The 11,924-nt window shown below is 40.0% G+C and overlaps 1 protein-coding gene across 1 annotated transcript in view; it reads left to right on the top strand.

Annotated features, from left to right (window-relative positions):
• LOC117397203 (NF-kappa-B inhibitor delta-like) overlaps positions 1-11,211 on the top strand; it is a 29,355-nt gene extending 18,144 nt beyond the window's left edge. The window contains exons 6-14 of the mRNA XM_059009949.1: positions 1,405-1,510; positions 2,838-2,984; positions 3,031-3,115; positions 6,774-6,835; positions 6,945-6,996; positions 7,082-7,251; positions 7,743-7,859; positions 8,758-8,922; positions 11,054-11,211. Coding sequence (XP_058865932.1) covers positions 1,405-1,510; positions 2,838-2,984; positions 3,031-3,115; positions 6,774-6,835; positions 6,945-6,996; positions 7,082-7,251; positions 7,743-7,859; positions 8,758-8,922; positions 11,054-11,122 — 973 coding nt within the window. The 3' untranslated portion in view covers positions 11,123-11,211. The remainder of the gene's footprint in view (positions 1-1,404; positions 1,511-2,837; positions 2,985-3,030; positions 3,116-6,773; positions 6,836-6,944; positions 6,997-7,081; positions 7,252-7,742; positions 7,860-8,757; positions 8,923-11,053) is intronic.
• Positions 11,212-11,924: the final 713 nt, after the last annotated feature.

Here is an 11,924-nt window from a genome sequence, read left to right as displayed (position 1 = left end):
ATGCAGTATCGTGGAATGAAAATACATGTTAAAACTACCCATTTGAGACCTGTTTAGTGAATGCACACGTGTGGCGTGGGAAATGGACTGTGTGGCATTATTTTCTTAGTTACAGTCTCTTTAACAGCATTGCAAATGCTCCTTTAATGTGGAAGTAATCACTTGCAAACCTCAAAACCCAGGGTCGATTTGCAGGAAAACCCAGTAAAGAAATGTGATGCCTTCCTTTGTGGCGTATGTAGACTGCACTGTAAACATACTAGACATCTGTTTTGTATACTTATCTCATTCTGTCTGTTGTTTCTTTACAGTAAGCACCCGCAGCATGTAACATTTTCAATTTCCTTCGGGGTTGTTCAGCAAGATTTTACGCTTTCAATAACAATAATAAAACATATATCTAAGCATTGGAATATACTGTTGTTTTTTTCACGATATGGTTTGAAGATATGTTATATCAGTAACATATCTCCTGTCAAGGATATCAGTAACACAGAGCAGGTGTCTTATTAAACCACCATGACTTCAACACTTCAACAGCAGTAATGCATCCAACAGTTATTCCCATGCATAGCGTTCTCCAGCACAAATAGATCTAGATTCTGATAATGATATTCTACAAAAGTAAAGAATGTCTATACCAAAATGCACAAATACTGGAAGACTGGTTCTCAATATTTAGGGTTGACATTCAAAGGGTGTATATCCCCACTTCTCAGAGAAATGTTTTAGAATCTAGTTTTCTTTGGCATCTGATGTATGTCTCAAACGTTTCTCCTAAACACGCTACAGCGAAATCAAATGAAAAACATTTCAAAACGAGACGCATTTTATAAAACAGTATCACAGAAATGAGCTGGAGAAGTGAAGCACACGAGACGCAGAAGAGAAATACACACAATTCTAAAACAGAAAACTGCACATAGGTAATTATCTCAAGATACTCATGTTCACATAATATACTTAAATATGAAAACGTGCTGGACGCTGTAGTGTTGTTGAGACAGACATCAATGCCAAATCACTGATTTATTTTTTTCAAATTAATATTTTACTTCTCTTTATAGTTATCTAACCAACCCTACTAAAAACTAAAAATGTAGCCGTTATTATAAGAATCATAAAACAAGGGATGTTACCATTGGGAAATGTAATTAATCCAATGACAAACATTTTAACGTTTTCAGTGTCTTCAAAGACTTCCAGTTGAAGCGCTTCTCATTGATTGTTAGCGTTTCTACTTAGTGTAGCACTATTGCGAGTTTATTAGTTGTGGATGATAAAGGTTAGATGAGTGATTGCTCTAGAAACGAGCCCTAACCCGGCACACACACACATGGATTGTAATTAACATCTTGCACCGCATCTTAAAACGTAGCCTTGGTGTGTTCTGTATTGTCTTAGGATTCTGCATATTTATACAGCCAAGGGAATGAGGGAATACGCCATTGTAGCTGCTGAGAAAATGAGCAGGCTCAGAAGCATAGACGCCAAGGAGCACCATGGAAAGGTAATGAAGTATTCCAAACTCAGAGCAAGCTTGCCTCTGACATCGTCATGCCTGGCAATGAAAAACAAACCCTGTTTAAAATGAATGATTGGGATGTCATTCTACATCACTCTTGCAACACAGTTCAAAATACACACATTAGGCACTTGTAGCTACACTGTAGATATTTACTACATGTATCTGATTGCGAGGATGGCACTCTATACATTAACAGCATGCATTTAACAAGTTATTTTGTTAGTTAATAATTGCATGTATTTAAAAAAAAAAAGTGCATTACAGTTGATGTACCTGTATTTTGCATTGTGCCCAAGGTCCAGCGATTCATTGAAAACACACCTGCATCGTTTCTCTGTTTCGTGGCATTCAATCACTCGTATATATGTGCTTAAAAAGAAAAGTTTATTAAATGTTCATTAAAAGGTTTTTTAGTTCACACAGAGCAGTCCACCTGTCTGGAAGTTTCATTGAAACAGGGACTAATACAGGCCATACAACTACATGTTTTGATGGAGACTGCCGGCCTCTCTTAGTGTTGGTTCTCAACAGACATTCTTGGGGTGTCTTGGAAGTGACGCAGAGACGGGAGGCAGACTGAGCTTGATCATACATCAGTCTGCCAGTTTAACTAGTCAAGTGTGTCCCAGACTGAAGAGAACGATCCCATGACTAGCAGGCTATAAACGCATGAGCTTTAACATTCATCACACCCCATGAGATGCTATTATAACAGACGGGCCTGTTTGTCTTAGGCAGTCAATACAAACGTGTTAAATGGCTTGCTTGTACTGTGATAAAAATTTGATTTGGAAGGGGAATACAGATTGGATTGAATAAGAGAACAAATTAACTCTGCAGTTAAAGAAACGCAAGGCCTATATCACAAAGCTTTAACTGTGATGTTTTAAACAAAGTTGCATTTGCATTCACAAACGATGCTGTTCAGCACGTGGGTTTTGAGGGTTTTTTTATTTTGGTAGCAATAAAGGAAAACACATTGATAAATCTATCTTTTAAACTTCCAGCATTGATGCTGACCAACAGAAATTTCAATGCACACTTGGACATATTTTAATACAAAAAAGGGTGGAAACATAGCTAATTTTTTAATGCAAAATGACTTGCATTTATTTTCCAATTTCTATTAATAATCTTGCTGGTGTTTACTCCCAGGGCTGCTTTATTGAGCTGCTTATTAACATCAGTAAATATAAAACAAACACAGGAAGAGGTCTGCCATCTGGGTTGAGAGTTTCAGGGTGGCTGTCTTAAGATGCCGCTGACTGGATCGTTTTAAATGGACCCTGTGCTCTTCCTGTATTTGCAGACTGCTCTTTTGGTTGCAGTCACTGCCAATCATCCCTACATCGCTCATGATCTCATCATGCTCGGGGCAGACATCAACATGGTCGATGACAAAGGTCAGACAGCCCTGCACCTTGCTGCTACTTACGGCTTCTTGGAAGTTATTCAGGTAGGATGGGTTTTTTGTTTATTTTTACTGACCAACATCGTTTTAGGCCTGGCGTCAGCCACTTTGCTGCAGTGTGCTGAGCATGCACCCTTACCAGCTGATCTTCAGTGACAAGCAGCAGCTACAGGGGTGTGGGTCATTGCCGAAGGAGAATTCGATTGCAAACCACTAACCTCATGGTTCAAAGACCAACGTCTTACCGTTCAACTCAAGAGCAAGCTCTCTAGTAGAGAGGTAAGATCTTGTCTTCTTCAGATGTCAGTATGATTAACTCAGCTGCTTGGAGGAGATCCATTGCAATAGCCTATTGGTTGATGGGCCAAAACAAGGCCAGAATGTCTAGGGTCATGTGCAGGCAGTGTAAAATGGGCTATATACATTACAGAGTTGCCATTATAGAGATAGTTAGTTCTTAGGTAGATCTGTGCTTAGAGTTTAAAGATTTAGAAATGCTTTAGTTTTTCTTTTTTTTTTAAAGGAGAAAAATCCCATTGTACCAAACTAGATCCTAGCCACGTAAATGCTGTATGCAAAAATAAATGTAGAAATCGTGGGGAAAAAACATTCCACTACATTGCATGCAAAACGATGGTGAATGACCATTGACTCACTGATTCAATGTGGATTACCAGATGTGCTGGCTCAGGATTAATTGCTGTGATGATATCAAGACTTTAAAGACTGGAGCAGAGTGAGCCCATGCCTGGAGATGTGTACTTCACTGGTATAAAGTGTTAACCTAAAGGCATTAGTGCCACGCCTTCTAATGACATCCTAACAGGCCTTGGCAGGTGAATTCCGTTTAGTCTCCGGGCAAGAGAGAGAGAGGAGAAGCAATATTTACTTTGCTTCAATTAATACATTATCAATAACACAATTCAAATGGATTCAGGTCTATTGCCTGAATCACAATGTTATTTTTTTTTCCTAAAGCTTGAACATTGTTCTGATAGCTATAGACTAAACGTACGCATTTCATATCCATGTCCTATGAATTTCTCTTAATTATTCTGAATTGAATATTGTATCACTGGAACAGTGCAATCTACTGACACGCCAATAAAGTCGCCTACATCGGCATAACAAAGTAAAATATCAATAAGGCCCTTCCTGTGCACAGAACGCAATGATTGCCCCACTCTACAGAAATGTGGTACTATAGAGGAAATCCTGGTGCACACACACAATACAGCATTATGGTGTTGCACTATTAAATACATGGCGAGGGTAATATTACATTGTTACCTTGTTCATCTTTACAGACTAGTTAGGAGAGGACCATTAAAAGGTATTAATTGAGGCAAGGCGGACAGATTGGAAAAGGGAACATGGTAATAATAAACACAGGTTATTATAGAAGATAACAAAGTGTATTAAAGCTTCAGCTCACCCCCAGTTTACTGAATTAAGTTAAACAAAAGGCGTAAACACAGTCAGTTTAAACCTTGAAGTAAAGCTGAAGGAACACCAAGCCACTTTGTGGTTTGGAACTGTCAGTGGACTAGATACTTTGAGGACAACGATGCAAGGGTTGGGTAAATACGGCCTTGAAAAAATGCCTTGGAGGCCTCAGCCACATGTCTGTATTATTTAATTCCTCCTGCTAACGAGCAGGATAAGACGGCAGGGATGATTTACAGTGCTCCAGGGCTCACTTAAAGGCTTCCATGACTTGTTATGTTATACCTCTGTCTTAAGTGACAAGATGATTTCATTCTCCCTAAATGGTTGCTTAGCTACGGTACCAGCACTTCACTTCCTCGTGTGCAAAAACGCTGATTTGCTTCTGGTAAGAAAACAGGCTACAGGTGTACATGTCTGTGGAGGTTTCTGGAGTCAGACTGTAGTGTGTAGTAAACTGTATGTTACAAAAGCCTCTGAAACAAAGCATCATGCATTTGATTGCCCCAATTAAACCCCCAACGAGATTCCAATTAGATCTCATATAAAAGGTGAAATGATCAAATTAAGATACAGCACTTGGGTAGTTTAATACTGAGGGACAGTTAAGGAGTGAGACTGTCTGGCGACACATACAACACACTGTTCTTTGATCCAATCAATTCCTTTATCAGCAGAGGGACCCACCCAACCAAAAACAAAAGATGTTGAAACCTTGTTTTTGATAGAGAAACCGGCAGAACAGCAACTACATGTCGGCAATCTTCAAGGGTCTGTAAAGATTAGTGAATGCGCGTTATTTACACTTCAGTAGGTCAGGACATACACATTAAAATGAATGGTATTTATTGCACTCCGATTCTGATGAGATTTTGGTATACCAATGTATTCTCTATCTGTACTGTTAAATGTTACCACTGTAGTACCAAAGGCTATTATAGATGCGCTACCATTGTTCAGAACCATTGTACTGCCCCTGCATCGCTAATAAAGATCATCTGGAAGGCATTCAAGCAAGACCTTGGCTGCACTAACTACATATATTCAACAGCGTTAAGGATACACGGTGCCAAATTATCAGATGTCAAAGGAAGGTTATTTTGTAATGGAGGGAGGGGGTTCCATTAATGTTGCTCAAATTAAGGTTATTGTAAAAAATAAAAAAAACAAGTTATTGCAGCATTTTACTATCCCAAGCATCTGGTATTGAGGCAGAGTTATGCATGCTGCCAAGAGATTTGCATATTCGTCATTGTGTTGCTTTTCACTGGCTGTGTGACACCAGATCCAAGCCTGTGTGTTACCCAAGTCCAACCCTTCAAGCTGTTTGCAAAGTTTTCCATCGCTGGCAGGACTAGTGCGACCGTGACACTTAAATATTACCAAAGCCAATAGATTGTTCCATGTGAACAGAACCTGAAATAAAATCAACCACAAGGCAGAATTCAATTGGCAAACATACAGGCCCAGACATCTACTTGAAAACAAGTGATGTTAACTTTTACCTGCCGAATCGTTTACATAGACAGGTTGTGTCTTGTGATTGCAGAACAAATCGTTGATTACATTTCAGCTTTTAAATTTTAAGGTTTCATCTGAAATGATTCCTCTTAATCTTTAAGATACAGTGGGCACCTGTACATCACCATATATATATATATACAGCTATGGCCAAAAGTTTTGCATCACCTAGAATTTTAGGATTGAGACATCATTAAAAAAAACTATGTAAACTTAATTTAGATCTTTTATTTAACATCATGTAATCAAAGCCATAATAGTAGTACAGTATTTCATGTTAGATAAAAAATGTCAGTTGTCAGTTTTTCGTTAAGTACATGGAAAACGACAAAGCGTTATGCAATTCAACATGTTACCGTAACATTATTCAGCAGGTTTCATTTGACTTTATGAAGCAAAATGTATGAAGCAAAAAGCAGGATTCAATGCACATGATATCAGCAGAACTATATGGCAGAAGACAAGTTCTTTTCTTCAACTATACCCCATGGCAGTTGCGTTATAAATTAAACCACTTCCAAAGTAAATATTTCATTTGTGTTTGTCATTTGTAGGCAAAGTTCCCATCTTACAGACCCTTAAACTAATAAAAAAAAGAAGAAAACAAGGAAAACAGTAAATAAATAAAATGTTAACATCTTGGCTCTGCTCTGCTGGTTATTAATTCTCCTATCTCCAGTGCTGCCAACAAAATGACAGTGCCTAAGGATGCAGCCTGTTATGCACGCACAGGTAGTTTTTTTCAATACTTTCTTTTTGGGATTGCATAATACTTTTTTCTCTGTTTGATGTATCATTCCCTGCTCTGGACTGGAGGGACAATCCTTTTAGGTTGTGAGAGAGTTGGTCCCTCCCAATACTGTCCAGTGAAGCTGAGATCCCCAAACCAAAGTGTGATCCCAGACCGATTGGAACCCAGACATCTGGAGGTGAGGTGCTAGTGCACTCATCTCACTCCACCCTGTCCCACTACATATGCTTTATGGGTTAGTGCTGGAAAGCCCCCCTGGTATATATTTACTGTGTCATTCCTTCCAGGTGATATTGTCCACAGCGACGACCATCGGTTTAGAAATATTGGACTTTGAAGGTAAGAAACAAACACACAGGTCTCTTAACAGTTTGATATGCTTGCACCAATTGTTCTGACTGCATCGTTTTGACTCTTTCCTCAGGTCACACTCCTCTGCACTGTGCTGTTTTAACCCATAATTCCATGCGCCGGGAACTGAACCATGACCTCACAATCTCCCCAGAGAGACAGAAAGAACTGGAGAGGCGCATTGTCGAAGTGATGGCCTGCATTAAACTATTAGTCCAGGCTGGAGCCAATGTTACCAGCCAGGTAGGGCAAAACTCACACAGTGACATGCACTTCTTATATTATTATTTGGTGATCTCCATTATGAGACAAACCTATTCCCAGCCTCTTAATTCTCTAACCCTTGGGAGCTCTGCGTGAAACAACAAGCTCACTGTCTTAGAGGGCTAATTCACTAGGCTGTCTTGTCGCAGAGTTTCAGAGATCAGGTTTAGGACCCTGCTTAACTCTACCAGTGGACCAGTCCATTTCATAAAACCACCAAACAGTTCAGCACAGATTAACTCATGGGGTGTTCAGGATTGAGGTGCGCTCACTGTCAAAGCTATCAAGGGAAGTACTTGTGCCGTTAACCCCACCATTTCATGAACAGCACTACACAATAAATGAATTATTACTTTTGTATTTGTAATTTATATTTAATAAAATGTGAGAATTCCCATGCCAAATGTCTCATTTCTTTTATTCGAGCTTTTAGTAACAGAAGAGTTCTTTTGTGGTTTTTTTTTTTTTAGGATATAAAAAGCAGTAAATCTGTGCTCCACCTCACAGTTCAAGAAGGGAACTATTTACTCCTGAAATTCTTTTTAGAACTCAACACTGGAAAGGATGAGGACTTTGTTAACATGAAGGTATGTGTAGAGAGCCTTGTGCAGTCACAAGTATATGGGGTCTGTTGAAGTGTAGCAAACATTATTCCTCAAAGCGTTGTCCACTTCCATCCATTGTCACGGTCTCCATTATGCAGTTTTGAAAGAAGCATGTGTTATAGAGCCATACTCTCAGATAGCGTTGCACTTCCTTGGTCATTTCATCTGGAGGCTGAGCTTGTCTCCTTCCCTTCAACGGCTTCTTTGCCTTCATTAACCAACCAGCTGCTTCCCCTACTGACTGACAGACTTTCAGCTAGTAACAATCTTTGACCCAGAAGACACTGCTGAGTTGAAATAACCCAGGAAGTGCAAATGTAACACATTTCCTAACCTAACCTAATGTGGCACCAGAGCTCGTATTTTAAAATTTAAAAAATATGTTTGCTACACCTGAGAGCTATGTAGCTCATAGAAGTGCAAAACAGGTACGATTCCTGGAGTTATTTTCTAAGCTACAATCACTTTGAACTTGCAGCATTCTGTATTGTCATATACCAGCGAGGTGATGTCAACACTGAGTTACCATATGTGTCTCTTACTTCTAAGGCAATAACCTTCTGAATTAATAAATACAAAAATAAATCATTTGTGACACTGCAACTTCAAAACTCTTCTGAAGCAAGTTCGAGGCAAAAGCTAATTTTCAGGTTAAAATCAATTGAGCTGCACATTTAAAACTAACAAGAAACTTCTCAGAACTATAGGCTGCAGCTACTTCCTGTTCCTAATCGTACTACCATTATATTTGTTTAATCCCCCTCATGAAAATTTGCCTTTGCATCCCATATTAATTAGAAATGAAATGCTTATCTGCACAAGATAACAGAAGATGTTGCTGTTGTTGTTTTTTTTTTTTTTTTTATCTCTGTGGTGCCAGGCTCACAGTAATACAGCTCTGCACATGGCTGCCGCCCTGAGGAATGAAATCTACCAAGAAGAAATCATTAAACTGCTCCTGCACCACGCCGCGGACCCCAGCATCCGGAATCTGGAGAACGAGCAGCCCATCCACCTGGTCCAGCCCGGAGAGGAGGGGGAGAGGGTAGGCAACACTTCAGTTAGAGGCCTGGATCTCACCTGCACATTTACAGACAAAAATACAAGAACCAGTAATTGTATAAACCAGTGCCGGGACAAACATGGATGTTTCATGTTTGCATGCTCTTTAAAGATTTCAATAGTCTTCCAATTGGAATTAGCAGCTTCTAGCACCTTTGAATCAAATTAAAAGAAGTGAGGACAATCACAACAAACAAGATTGTGAAATAAAAGTAGCAAGGAACTGCTTTGAACTGGCCATCATCATTGCAACTGAGCTGCTTCTTGCTTATGATATGCTGTTTTATTGAAAATATGATTTGTGTTTTAAAATAGAGCCCATTCCAGCATGGAATTTATACACGTTTAAAACCTGCACAGAATTAGCATGTCATAGTCTGTTCCTGTGCACCCAGATTGCCTCATTAAGATTCCCATTGATTTTAATATACTTAAATTAATAACATACTTAAATTAATAAGTACTTACTGGAACTAAAAAGGGATCAACAGACCTCCAGGTTCAAAGACCAGTGTTGCTTGCTAAGTCAAAAGAGGTGGGGGGGCTCCCGAGTGGCGCATCCAGTAAAAAGCACTCGCTAGAGTGCAGGATGCGCTCTATAGCCTGGACGTCGCCGGTTCGAGTCCAGGCTATTCCACAGCCGACCGTGGACGGGAGCTCCCAGGGGGCGGCGCTCAATTGGCCAAGCGTCGCCCGGGGGGAGGGAGGGTTAGGTCGGCCAGGGTGTCCTCGGCTCACCGCGCAGCAGCGACCCCTGTAGTCTGGCTGGGCGCTTGCGGGCTTGCCTGTAAGCTGCCCAGAGCTGCGTTGTCCTCCGACGCCGTAGCTCTGAGGCGGCTGCACGGTGAGTTCGCAGTGTGTAAAGAAGCGGGCGGCTGACGGCACATGCTTCGGAGGACAGCGTGTGTTCATCTTCGCCCCTCCCGAGTCAGCGCAGGGGTGGTAGCGGTGAGCTGAGCCTAAAAAAATAATTGGGCATTTCAAATTGGGGAGAAAATAATAAAAACTAATTGGCAACGACTAAATTATTAAAAAAAAAAAAAAAGAGGTGGGCTCAGTCTGTGGAATGGACAGAAATGATTTTATATTAGCTGAAGTACCCAGCGTTGCCCGGGGAAATTCAATATTTTAAGATTTCATGCATGACAGATTGAGGAACGGTAACATTATGGTTTCCTATAGTTAATTATCTTGGGTGTTGCACAATGCGCTCAGATCCCTTTCCCTTTTTTTAACTTTAATTTTTTTTTTTATTTGAGATACATGGCTACTGTATTGATCCAGCAATGGGGTTACTAAATAAGGTACCCCGGGGGTCAAAATTTTGGATCCAAACATAACCCTTGAACTTCCTCTGGATGAAAGGCCATTCAGAGTTTGGTTGCACTGGCTCCTGCGGGTCCCGAATGCAGAAAGGAACAGCCAGACAGACAATCTTTCTTCTTTATATATTAAGATTATCAGAGTTCAGTACTCCCTCGTGCCTGGTATGAACAAGCTATTGCAGTTCGGTCTTGTTGTGCATGGGTGGAGTGGCATGTGACTTGGCAGAGACTGATTTTCAGTTTTAAATTAAACCAATTCAGAAACAGCAAGAAACAGCAAGAAACTTTCCCGGCTCGTTGTCTTCTTAGATGTGGGAAAGATGGAAAGCAGCACTCGGCTCTGAGGTTTGGCACAACAAAGAGCTTTCAAACATGCCAGGCTGTGTGAATCCGGTCAATAAAATGAGTCCTGCAGCCAGATTTCTTTCCAGTCAAACCTGCTCAGTGTCACTTATGTTCATGTCGTCCTCCGTCTGTTATCAGCACCTTGTCAATAATACAATGGGAGTCAAAGCGGACATGGTGCTTGTTACACTGCGGTTAATATCACGTCCAGCTGACCCCACTCAATAGCAGTATTGAATTGTTTCAAGCACGATGGAGCATTCAGAACACTGCAATGCGTGTGCTCACTGTATATGGAATAGAAATTGCATTAAAGAACACTCTTGTAATGAGTGGGCTGCATCTCAAGTTCCACAGCAGACCAGGCATGTTTGTACACAGCCCTTGAGTGCTTCTGATCCAGGTAACTGTAGACTAACAGCTTGTCTTTGACTTTCCTAACAGGTGAGGCAGTTACTGAGGAAGGGCAGGACAGGGCTAGTCCATAATCATCGAAGCTCATCGTCCTCCTAGGAAATAAGGGTCCCAACATGAATCAATATGTGTCAATGCCTCTACCATCTCCACCTGCTGCACCAGCCTGAATGTGGACTGTTTATTTATTGATTTAATTCTTTATATATATATATATATATATATATATATATATATATATATATATATATATATATATATACAGCAGTGTGCACACTTATTAGAACACCTGAAGATTTGTCATTTATATCCTTTATATACCTACCTGCATGAAAAACCTCAGGGTGTGAGAATTTCAATGTTCTGTCAGTAATCGGTCATATAGAAGCAATAGGTGCTCATGCGTGAAAATGTTACACCATCTTTAACAACTCCTAAAAAGGTCTCATACATTTTACCATTCGTGGCTCTAGTCTATGTGTTCCTTTTCTCTGACTATTTGAAATGAATTGCATGTGTGGTCTATTAAAGACTTCAGTTAATTTTAGACAATAACTAATTTGCCTATTTTGACAATTTTCCAAGATTTTTAGTTCCAGTGGCTTGATTTCATATGCACAACAAATCAAAACTACAGAAGCAGGTGGGCGTTCTAATACATTTGCACACTTCTCTCTCTCTCTGTCTCTCAGATGGTTAAAAGACAAATGATCTCACAAGTAAAACATTGCTAGAAAGGCATGCTAAAGTGAGCCTTGGCTATGAAATCATGTAAATCTTCATCTCCTTCTTTCAAGGAGTAAAACGCCAGTAAATAGTTTTACAGTGAGTTTCATACATTTCAGCAAATCAAGGTGAACTGTCCAAAATGCATTCTATTATTTCCAAAAACTGTCAAAAC

Source organism: Acipenser ruthenus, chromosome 40, assembly GCF_902713425.1.
Source record: "Acipenser ruthenus chromosome 40, fAciRut3.2 maternal haplotype, whole genome shotgun sequence".
Classification (NCBI taxonomy): domain Eukaryota; kingdom Metazoa; phylum Chordata; class Actinopteri; order Acipenseriformes; family Acipenseridae; genus Acipenser; species Acipenser ruthenus.
Note: the sequence above shows the minus strand (reverse complement) of the source record. Positions and strands in the feature narration are given on the sequence as shown.